The sequence below is a fragment of the Microcaecilia unicolor genome, chromosome 1 (genome assembly GCF_901765095.1).
Source record: "Microcaecilia unicolor chromosome 1, aMicUni1.1, whole genome shotgun sequence".
Lineage (NCBI taxonomy): Eukaryota > Metazoa > Chordata > Amphibia > Gymnophiona > Siphonopidae > Microcaecilia > Microcaecilia unicolor.
In genome coordinates this window covers 74,240,259-74,252,592 of record NC_044031.1, presented here as the reverse complement: position 1 = coordinate 74,252,592, position 12,334 = coordinate 74,240,259, and the positions used below count along the sequence as shown (strand labels likewise).

At 43.2% G+C, this 12,334-nt stretch overlaps 1 protein-coding gene across 1 annotated transcript in view; it reads left to right on the top strand.

Annotated features, from left to right (window-relative positions):
• Positions 1-12,334, top strand: part of PAXIP1 (PAX interacting protein 1) — a 136,341-nt gene that overhangs the window by 103,607 nt on the left and 20,400 nt on the right. Inside the window, exon 17 of the mRNA XM_030198453.1 lies at positions 5,111-5,211. Coding sequence (XP_030054313.1) covers positions 5,111-5,211 — 101 coding nt within the window. The remainder of the gene's footprint in view (positions 1-5,110; positions 5,212-12,334) is intronic.

Below are 12,334 nucleotides of genomic sequence, written 5' to 3'. Positions count from 1 at the left end.
AGAACGCACAAAACAAAATAATGCTGCAGTGAATGCTAATTGAACCTCAAATTTTTTACAGTATTTTCAATCAAAAATCCCCCCACCCCCTATACCCCCCCAGCAGTCCTCAAACCCCCACAACCTTTCCAAACATCCAGCCTTATTCAAACAAATAGACGTACAAACGACCACCAATCATGCTGAACAGGCTGACACAAAAGGATCCCACACCATCTCCCACTTAGACAATGTTTTCTTTTTCACCGCAGTCAAGCGCTCCATCTCACATATATACCAAACCTTAGATGTCCAACCCACCACCGAAGGAACCTTAGACGATTTCCAACTCCTCGCCAAATTAATGCGGACAGCATGTAAGACTCCCTTTACCAACATAAACTGAGGAGCTGGTAAGTCCCTCAGGTCTCTGCCCAAGTAAGAAGACTGCAGGATGTCACTGCACAGATCTACCCACCCAAACTTGGATACGAGACTGCACCCCTCTCCAATAAGCCCTCGCTTTAGGGCACAGCCACCAAATATGACCCATAGTCCCCAACTCCCCACATCCTCTCCAGCACCTAGCCGAATCCGTGCCAAACATATGGTGTAATCTCACCAGAGTAAGGACTGTCTATGTCAAGTGTTCAGCACTGCGTGCGTCTGGTAGCGCTATACAAATGCTATTAGTAGTAGTAAGATACCACTTATAAAATACCTTAATGGCATTCTCCTTCAGAGCCACCAATAAAGAGGAATTCAAAAGACTTTTTTCTAAGTGCAACCAAGAAGCATCCGACAAAGCAAAATCCAACTCCTTCTCCCAATTCCTCCTATGCAAAAGATAAGGCTTGAGACGCATCACCAAATGCCCGTATAAAGTAGTTATCATGCCCCTAGTGCTCCTGTTGTCCACACACATCTCTTCTAAAAGAGTAACATCTCGAGTCAAAGAAACTTTGTAACTCGGGAGCTGTAAAAAATGTTTCAATTGTAAATAAGCATAGCGGTCACTCGGCCGAAGCCTGTAAGATTCCACTAAAGTCTCAAAGGAGACAAACTCCTCCCCCTCATAAAGCTGCCCCCACAAGTCCAATCCTAATGTCGCCCAATGCTGAAAAGCAGTATTCCCAGTACCCGGCTCAAATAAGGGGTTATCTCCAATGGGCGCAAGCCTTGACAACAAAGGCTGTCGAGCCAGAAACAAAAGATCCCAATAATAAAATGTAGCCTGTACTGTAGGTGGAAACAGCTCAACCCGACCCCTATGCTTACAAGGAAGCCACATCAAGTGCCCCAATGGACGAGTACCAGCTTATCCTTTTCTGTCATTGATCAGGCCAACTGAAATCATTTAATACCTCTGTTTAGGGTTTCCCACACTTTGGCTGATTTTATCCTGGTTAACAGAAAAAGTAGGCATTCTCTGTAAACAACAGGATAAATCAATTGTTCATTCTCTCAGAAGAATTTATTTCCAAGTAATATAATAGACTGAAGAGGTTTTTTGAGCTCTGACAGAACTCTGTGTCTGTGCTTTCAGATGATGTCACCCACCTCTGTGTCTGATTTACCTTGTTGTTTATAGAGAACTCCCATTACAGATGAGCAACTCCACTTTAGCATATTGTAGAAGCTTAAAGTAGGCCAAAACTTTAGTTTAATTTCATATTTATGTCCTGTTTACCCTAAAGAGAATTAGGCAAAATTCCAACAAAAACACATACAGTAATAAAAAAAAAAAAATCTCAATAAAATTAATAAAAACAAAAAATAACCAGTACCCCTTGATTAAAATAACAGTCATAACCAATCATCATATCCAACTTAGCTTCCTGGAAACAGTCATTTTAATAAGCAACATTCAAAAAAAGAGCAGGAGCATTTGGGGTTTTGAATGTGTAAGTGTCACTTACACATATAAGTACTGATTTTTCAACCTATGTGCATGAGGACTGGCACTTAAATGTATAAGTGCCGTATTGTACAAAACTAGATATCCAGGAAAAGATGGTTAAGGAGCCAAGGAAAATAATTTTTTTTTCTTTGTGAGGTAGTTTTAGATATCAAAGAGGTAAGCACAATTGTTCACACACACACACAGCAAATGTAAATACAGACATCTAGATTTTTTTTTTTTGTTGAAGTATGTATATCTTTTTTTTTTTTTTTGTTACATTTGTACCCCGCGCTTTCCCACTCATGGCAGGCTCAATGCGGCTTACATGGGGCAATGGAGGGTTAAGTGACTTGCCCAGAGTCACAAGGAGCTGCCTGTGCCTGAAGTGGGAATCGAACTTAGTTCCTCAGTTCCCCAGGACCAAAGTCCACCACCCTAATCACCATTGTTAAATTGGAAATAAACACTTTTCTGGCCTGACTACTACTACTACTATTTAGCATTTCTATAGCGCTACAAGGCATACGCAGCGCTGCACAAACATAGAAGAAAGACAGTCCCTGCTCAAAGAGCTTACAATCTAATAGACAAAAAATAAATAAAGTAAGCAAATCAAATCAATTAATGTGAACGGGAAGGAAGAGAGGAGGGTAGGTGGAGGCGAGTGGTTACTAGTCAAAAGCAATGTTAAAGAGGTGGGTTTTCAGTCTAGATTTAAAGGTGGCCAAGGATGGGGCAAGACGTAGGGGCTCAGGAAGTTTATTCCAGGCGTAGGGTGCAGCGAGACAGAAGGCGCGAAGTCTGGAGTTGGCAGTAGTGGAGAAGGGAACAGATAAGAAGGATTTATCCATGGAGCGGAGTGCACGGGAAGGGGTGTAGGGAAGGACGAGTGTGGAGAGATACTGGGGAGCAGCAGAGTGAATACATTTATAGGTTAGTAGAAGAAGTTTGAACAGGATGCGAAAACGGATAGGGAGCCAGTGAAGGGTCTTGAGAGGGGTAGTATGAGTAAAGCGACCCTGGCGGAAGATGAGACGGGCAGCAGAGTTTTGAACCGACTGGAGATGGGAGAGGTGACTAAGTGGGAGGCCAGCAAGAAGCAGATTGCAGTAGTCTAAACGAGAGGTGACAAGGGTGTGGATGAGGGTTTTGGTAGAGTGCTCGGAAAGAAAGGGGCGGATTTTACGGATGTTGTAAAGAAAGAAACGACAGGTCTTGGCGGTCTGCTGGATATGAGCAGAGAAGGAGAGAGAAGAGTCAAAGATGACCCCAAGGTTTCGAGCTGAGGAGACAGGGAGAATGAGAGAGCCATCAACAGAAATAGAAAACGGGGGGAGCGGGGAGAAGGGTTTGGGGGGGAAAATGAGAAGCTCGGTTTTGGTCATATTTAATTTCAGGTGGCGTTGAGACATCCAGACAACAATGTCAGACAAGCACGCTGAAACTTTGGTTTGGATGCAAGGTGAGATATCAGGGGTAGAAAGGTAGATTTGGGAGTCATCAGCATAGAGATGGTAGGAAAAGCCATAGGATGAGATTAATGAACCAAGGGAAGAAGTGTAGATAGAAAAGAGGAGGGGACCAAGAACAGAACCCTGAGGTACGCCGACAGGCAGAGGGATAGAAGTAGAAGAGGATCCACCAGAGTGAACACTAAAGGTGCGGAGGGAGAGGTAGGAAGAGAACCAGGAAAGGACAGAGCCCTGGAATCCAAGTGAGGACAGGGTATCGAGAAGTATGCTGTGATCGACAGTGTCAAAAGCAGCGGAAAGATCAAGAAGAATGAGGATGGAATATTGACCTCTGGATTTAGCCAGTAATAGGTCATTGGAGACTTTAGTAAGCGCAGTTTCGGTTGAGTGGAGAGGGCGAAAACCAGATTGACCAAGCCATGCCCAAAGTATGTTTTGAAACAATGCTTCCAGTGTATCTACAATTATGAAGAGTGGCTTTCTAAAATAGTTGTTTAAGGGAAAGGGGATGGGATATGATATACCACCTTTCTGTAATTAAAGCGGTTTACATATTATGTACAGGCACTTATTTCGTACTGAGATGGTGGAGGGTTAAGTGACTTGCTGAGAGTCAAAAGGAGCTGCACTGGGAATCGAGCCCAGTTCCCCCGTTTCTCAGGCCACTGCACTAACCATTAGGCTACTTTCACTTGTGTGAACACTTTTATCTTAATGTGCAAAAGCTTTTTCAAGCCTACCAAAATGGCCTAAGTCTAACACTAAAGAGCTCAAGTCCTAAAACTGTTTTCCCCCTAGATTTCTTTATTTATTCATTCTTGTATCCCACTATTATCCAAAAACAAATTTCGGTTCAAAGTGACTTACAGTTACATTTTGGTGGAGTTACAATAGTGTTGTGCAATGTGGAGAGGGCATCTGTAGTTTGTGTGGTTATTTATATAGTTTTTAAAGAGAGAGATTTGAAGAGGAAAAAGTAGTGGTAGCTTTTGTTTTCAGCTGTAGAGTTTTGGTGGTTTATTCATATCAGTGGCGTAGCTATGTAGGGCCGGGGGGGCCTGGGCCCCCGTAGATTTGGCCCTGGACCCCCTGCCGATGACCCCAATCCCCGCCAGCCGAGGTCCTCTTCTTCCCGCAAAGGCTTCGTTCTGTTTCTGACGTCCAGCTGATCTGCAAGGCTTCGTTCCGTTTTGTGAGTCTGATGCAGGACATCAGAAACAGAACGAAGCCTTGCGCGGGAAGAAGAGGACTTCAGCTGGCGGGGATTGGGGTCCCCCGCCAGCAAAGGTAGGCGACGGCGGTGGCGGCGAGGGAGGGTTGGTGGCAGGAGGGGGGGGTCAAGAGGGTCACCGGTGGGAGTGGGGGGTCGTCAAAGCTGGTGGCAGGGGGGGGGAGGGGCTAAAATGTGCCCCCTCACCTCGGGCTCTGGACCCCCCTCCCGCCGAAGTTTGGCTATGCCCCTGATTCATATAGTTTTTGAAGAGAGAGATTTAAAAGGAAGGTGACAATATCTTTGAGATTAGTTGTAGAATTTTTTGAACAGGTAGGTTTTCATTTCTTTTCTGACTTGGAGGAGATTTGTGATACAGATGACCTAGATGAAACAGGCCCTAATTATGAAATATCACTTGTTTTCATATCTTCCCCAATGTGTTAGGTACAACTGGTATCAGCCTGAAATGCAATTTGACATTAATTCCCATTTTTTTCAGTTGGTTACTTAAGTAATGTGTGATGCAATTATGTTCCTCTGTAGATGAACAGAACTTTGTGTTGCGTGATGCAGAAGCTGAGGTTCTTTTCTGCTTCAGTCTAGAAGAGTCTTTGAAAAAAGCTCTTGTGGTACCTCTGTTTAAGGTATGCTATTTAATTATTCCCATTTTAAAATGGCTCAATGTTTGCTGCAGTTCACTGTGACCTTGGAACTACCCATTTATTTATTTATTAGGATTTATTTACCGCCTTTTTGAAGGAATTCACTCAAGGCGGTGTACAGTAAGAATAGATCAAACATGAGCAATAGGTAATTACAGCAGTAAAAATATTCAACATCAATACAAAGTATATAGTATGATACTTACATTGAAACTGTTTGCTATTAATGCTTAATTCAGAACTTGCCATTTTTAGCATTTATTGCTGACATTTCAGAACTGATCAGTCCATTCAGTAGCAGAAGATCCTACACATCAGAAGATAGAAGAGTTGCTATAAGGGATGCCCCTCCTTCCCTGGTCTGCTTAGATAGAATTTACACCTTTGAGTCCATTTTTATTTCACATCTTTCCAGTGCAATGTCTTCTTTCTACCATATAGGCATACCAGCCATCACAGTTGGAGTCGGTGCCTTAACTATTATACATGTTTTACACTCCAGAGGAAGAACTCCTGGTTTAAATCATTCTTTTCATAGGAATTGAGGAAGCTGACCAATATAGAGGTGGTTTTTTTTTCGTGTGGAAATACATAAAAAGATTCATTAACAAGTCCATTCTTTAGGAAAAACTTATAATATACATGAACTTATTTGTGTATGTTATGAATAATAAAATGGGAATTTCCTTGTCATCCGACAAATCAATCCACAGACTTGCTGATTATGTCCATCTTCCAGCTGGTGGAGATAGGATGCCAGAGCTCTGCCATATAGCTTTCTGTGCAGCGGACTCGCTTTCAATATTCTCTCTACTACTACTACTACTAGTTAACATTTCTAGAGCGCTACAAAGTGTATGCAGCGCTGTACAAACACAGAAGAAAGACAGTCCCTGCTCAAAGAGCTTACAATCTAATAGACAAAAAGTAAAGCATTTAATATTTAAGCAGTCAAGCACAAGAGAACAATCACAGAAGGACTGAAGATGTTGAAGGGTGGTCAGTGGATAGACATATCTAGCTCTTGGCCTGTCCCTTTGGTACAGTCGAACCTGGGAGGTTTGGAGAATGTTGTGTCTGAACTCAAGGGTACACCTCATGAAGCGAGGTCCCACCCCACCCCTTCCCCCATATTCTTGCTCTCCCTGGTGTTATCTGGCACATATTTGTTTTAGAGGAGGAAAATCTCCTGCCTCTTAAAAAAAAAACAAATTAAAAAACGCAGACACTTCAAGGGAGCGAGCAGTGCTATCAATAGCTGTTCGGTGAGTTGAGTGACCACCGTTTGTATTTTGCTATGTGTCTGCCCACAACTTATTCTGAAAGCTCCATTACTGTAAGTGCTTCATTATTTCTTATGGCTGCCCCTTCTGAATCAGTGAAGCGCTGCTCCCGGTTTGGGAACCGGCGTGCAGTGTCGGATGTTTGTGCTGTGTGTTGCTGCATCTCTTCCTCCAGTCCCCAGCCACCCAATCTTGGTGAAGCCATCTCCAGCACTGTCAGCAGGGCTGCAGGCAGACTGTTTGGTGGGCTGTGCAGTCCCGGCTGCCATTTTTGAAGCAACAGTACTATTAGCAACTGGGTCATTCCATGCCAAGTGGTCTAAACCTCCCCCCATCATATCTCCAATTTTGTTCAAATTTTATCTGTTGCGCGAGTCAGGTGTTAAACGGAGTTTCCCAAAATTTGAGGACTCTAACTTCAATAGTTGCAGATCTAGACCCCCCTTTTCTGAAAGGTTGTCAGTCCATGAGCACACGACATTTACCAAAATGCCATTTTGGGGTCTAATAAAATCCAAACACATTTATAAGGATGGCTAAAAAATTCAAATCCTGTACAGTTTTTGATGCTAATTCCGATGAAATACATTTTAACATTATGGATGCAAAATCCAGTCAAACAAGTTGACTCAAAGTGTGCATCAAAATTGGTCGCGACTCATCAGAACATATTTGGACCAATAATTCAGACCGCAACAACTTCCATGCAAACAAAGATACGGACTTGAAATTTTGAACAAGCATTATGCTTGTGCTGAACATAATACTGCCAGATTTGCAACTAACCAGCATCTATAACCGGAAAACAAAAACATATCAGTGTTGTAGAGCACAATTTTCTCTTTCAGATGATACTGTTCACAAGCTGATTCAGGCAGACTCTTTTTTAATAATTGGCTTTGAACTTTGGTACATTTTACCATTTGGGCTGACAGTGCCAACTTTGAAGAGATCCTGCAGGGCGGTTATAGAGAACATGATGGTGAGAACTTTTTTTAAATTTTAGACCACTTGGCATGGAATGACCCAGCTTCCACTACTTTGGCAGTGGTTTCCTCTGCGGCTGGCTTTCAATGGGTAGAATTGCCTGTTTTGGATGAAGGTGGCCAGATTTGGTGAATACTCCGTTTTCTCCAGAGTTTGTACTTTTAATGCAAAAGGCATTTTTACTGAAGCGACCTCTGGCTCTACCACTTCCCTGCTCGGCTTAGCTGAGCAACATCCCAAAAGGGCATGCTTGTAAGTATAGAAGGATGTAGATGAGGTATCTGTGCTTCAGACCATAGGTCTGATGTGCCCCTCTCTGGTACCTCCTGCTATTCACTTGTGGACCCCATGGAGGAGGGGGATCATCTATGGCAGCTCGGCTTTTCCACAAGGAAAAGCTACCTTCTTTGGTAACCAAGGCCTTGTAGGTGTTAAATATTTCTTCCCCTGAACTTCTCAGTTCAGAGGCTACCTCGCACCCCATGATGTCAGGCACCAAGAGGCAGCCTAAAATGTTTCACATACATGAAGCTATCTGGGTACTTATCTGTTAACAATGGGATATCCCCTGATGCTGATTTCAGAGTGGACAGTTCAATGGCCTGGCTGTACCCTCTTCCTTCTGGGGAGCTGGAGTCTTTACGACACCCTTATGTGGACTCTTTGGTTACTGCTATGGCCAAGAAAACTGTGCTGCCTGAGGAGGGCAGCATGTCTCTCAAGGATGTCAAGGATAGGAAATTGGAGTCTACTACTACTATAAATCATTTCTATAGCGCTACCAGTCGTACGCAGCACTTCCTCTCTCAAGCTCTCCTTTGAGATAGCGGCCTTGTGCTTGCAGGCCACAGTGTGCAATTCCTACATAACCCAAGCTTGCTTGAGCTGGTTCCAGAAGGCATCTGCTGCTGAGGACCTGATCCGGTACTTGCCTTCCTTAGAGTCAGACTTAGCCTATTTGGCAGATCTGCTGTATGATCTCCTGAGTTCCTCAGCTAAGGAAATGTCCTTAGCAGTGATAAAGAGGTGATAGCTGTGGCTCAGACATTTGGCTGCAGACGCAGCCTCTAAATCCAGACTTGCACGTCTCCCTTTTTGTGGGAAAATCCTCTTTGGGGGAATTTGGAGAAGATTGTTAAAGATCTGGAGGATTCCAAAGGCCAGCATTTGCCGAAGGACAAGTCTAATGTGCTGTTCCAGCCTGTTCAACATATTTGGTCAATTGTTGGAAGACAAGTTTTTCTGTAGTCTTAGTTAAATATACCAAATTAGATACTCGGCGATAGTTGGAGCAAATTGAAGCATTCAATGAATGGTTACATAAGTACATAAGTACATAAGTAGTGCCATACTGGGAAAGACCAAAGGTCCATCTAGCCCAGCATCCTGTCACCGACAGTGGCCAATCCAGGTCAAGGGCACCTGGCACGCTCCCCAAACGTAAAAACATTCCAGACAAGTTATACCTAAAAATGAGGAATTTTTCCAGTCCATTTAATAGCGGTCTATGGACTTGTCCTTTAGGAATCTATCTAACCCCTTTTTAAACTCCGTCAAGCTAACCGCCCGTACCACGTTCTCCGGCAATGAATTCCAGAGTCTAATTACACGTTGGGTGAAGAAAAATTTTCTCCGATTCGTTTTAAATTTACCACACTGTAGCTTCAACTCATGCCCTCTAGTCCTAGTATTTTTGGATAGCGTGAACAGTCGCTTCACATCCACCCGATCCATTCCACTCATTATTTTATACACTTCTATCATATCTCCCCTCAGCCGTCTCTTCTCCAAGCTGAAAAGCCCTAGCCTTCTCAGCCTCTCTTCATAGGAAAGTCGTCCCATCCCCACTATCATTTTCGTCGCCCTTCGCTGTACCTTTTCCAATTCTACTATATCTTTTTTGAGATACGGAGACCAGTACTGAACACAATACTCCAGCTGCGGTCGCACCATGGAGCGATACAACGGCATTATAACATCCGCACACCTGGACTCCATACCCTTCCTAATAACACCCAACATTCTATTCGCTTTCCTAGCCGCAGCAGCACACTGAGCAGAAGGTTTCAGCGTATCATCGACGACGACACCCAGATCCCTTTCTTGATCCGTAACTCCTAACGCGGAACCTTGCAAGACGTAGCTATAATTCGGGTTCCTCTTACCCACATGCATCACTTTGCACTTGTCAACATTGAACTTCATCTGCCACTTGCACGCCCATTCTCCCAGTCTCGCAAGGTCCTCCTGTAATCGTTCACATTCCTCCTGCGACTTGACGACCCTGAATAATTTTGTGTCATCGGCGAATTTAATTACCCTCACTAGTTATTCCCATCTCTAGGTCATTTATAAATACATTAAAAAGCGACGGACCCAGCACAGACCCCTGCGGGACCCCACTAACTACCCTCCTCCACTGAGAATACTGGCCACGCAATCCTACTCTCTGCTTCCTATCTTTCAACCAGTTCTTAATCCATAATAATACCCTACCTCCGATTCCATGACTCTGCAATTTCTTCAGGAGTCTTTCGTGCGGCACTTTGTCAAACGCCTTCTGAAAATCCAGATATACAATATCAACCGGCTCCCCATTGTCCACATGTTTGCTTACCCCCTCAAAAAAATGCATTAGATTGGTGAGGCAAGACTTCCCTTCACTAAATCCGTGCTGACTTTGTCTCATCAGTCCATGTTTTTGTATATGCTCTGCAATTTTATTCTTAATAATAGCCTCCACCATCTGCCCGGCACCGACGTCAGACTCACCGGTCTATAATTTCCCGGATCTCCTCTGGAACCTTTCTTAAAAATCGGAGTAACATTGGCTACCCTCCAGTCTTCCGGTATTACACTCGATTTTAGGGACAGATTCATGAAATGAACCTTCTGATAAACTGGAATTAATGAGCCATAGAACAAACGGAAGTAGTCCAAGATGAGGATAATGGATCCAAGCTGATGGAAGCTGATCAAAAGAGCACATAGTGGCCTTTGAGGAGGAAATAAGTGTAGTGGCTGTAATAGGAGTTGCCAGATTATAAGCTTCCACCTGGAGGACAAGGAGATGTTAGAAATAAGATGTTGAGAGGAACCCTTCCTTTCCATATTGAATCTTTTAGATCATGTTATTTTGCAAATTTGATTGAAGAATATTTGTTTTAGACTTCCGTGGTAGGCATAGTAGGTAGTTCCGGCTTAATTCTTAATGTAGTAAAGTACAAAAGAACAGCAAAATGTTGTTTGGGTGATCTGAGGTAGGCAATAGAAGTAATGAATAATAGGATTTCTTTGCAGATGTAAATTGATGATTGATAATGATGATGGTACTCCAAGCATTACAAGAAGCTGTCAGAGTTTTTTTTTTAATCAAAATCTTTCAGATTGGTGCACCTGCCTTTTCAGGTGATTTAAGTTACTGTCAAACCAAGATTGGCATCTAGGAGAAGGAAAAATCATTCTAACAGTAGTAATCAAATCTAATTCTTTCATAAAAGTAGACATCCAAGCAGAGACTTTTCTTCCAGTGGTAAGGAGACAAAATCTTGTGGGACTCTAGAAGCTAGTGATTTCAATGTATATGCTTGAATTGTTTTAATTTCTTTGTGTTAAAAAAGGGGGGACATAGTTTATTTTATTGCATTTGTATCCCACATTTTCCCACCTATTTGCAGGCTCAATGTGGCTTAGTGGAGGAGTGGCCTAGTGGTTAGGGTGGTGGACTTTGGTCCTGGGGAACTGAGGAACTGAGTTCGATTCCCACTTCAGGCACAGGCAGCTCCTTGTGACTCTGGGCAAGTCACTTAACCCTCCATTGCCCCATGTAAGCCGCATTGAGCCTGCCATGAGTGGGAAAGCGCGGGGTACAAATGTAACAAAAAACAAAAACATAGTTTTAATAGCATTGTCATTTCAGGATATCAGATACAGTTAGTATTGTGTAAAGATTAAGTAGGGAAGAGAGAGGAAAGAAGGGATTGATTAGGGTAGTTATAGAAGGTGGGCTTTCATAACTGAGTAGGTTGGTGGGGTGGTTTAGTTTGGTTATCGGTTCTCATTGTAGGTTTTGTTGAAGAAGTGTGTCTTCAGAGATTTGCGAAAGGTGGTTATTTCATTGATTGTTTTCAGGTCTGTAGGTAATGCATTCCATAGCTGTGTGCTCATGTAAGAGAAGGTAGTGGCATGCACCAGCTTGTATTTTAGTCCTTTTCAGCTGGGGGGGGGGGGGGCGTAGGTTGAGAAATTTGCGGGATGATCTTATAGTGTTTCTGGGAGGTAGGTCCACGAGGTTTAGCATGTATATTGGGGTGTCTGCGTGAATGATTTTGTGTACAATTGTGCAGATCTTGAATGCAATTCGTTCCTTGAGTGGGAGCCAGTGGAGTTTCTCTCTTAAGGGTTTTGCACTTTCATATTTGGTTTTTCCAAATATGAGTTTGGCGGCAGTGTTCTGGGCAGTTTGGAGTTTTTTGATTGTCTGTTCTTTACAGCCAGCGTACAGTGCGTTGCAGTAGTCCAGATGACTTACCATTGACTGTACCAGGGTACGGAAGATGTGTCTCTGGAAGAACGGTTTTACTCTTTTGAGTTTCCACATGGAGTAGAACATCTTTTTCGTCATGTTTTTCATGTGGGTATCAAGAGTGAGGTTTCGATCAATGATGACTCCAAGAATTTTCAAGTTTTGTGAGACAGGAAGAGAACAGTATGGTGTGATTATGGTGGAGAAATGTTTTGTGTTATGTTGTGAGGTGAGTACAAGACATTGTGTTTTTTCTGCGCTAAGCTTCAGTTGGAATGCATTGTTTGGAGGCTTTGGTTGATCTTGTTGG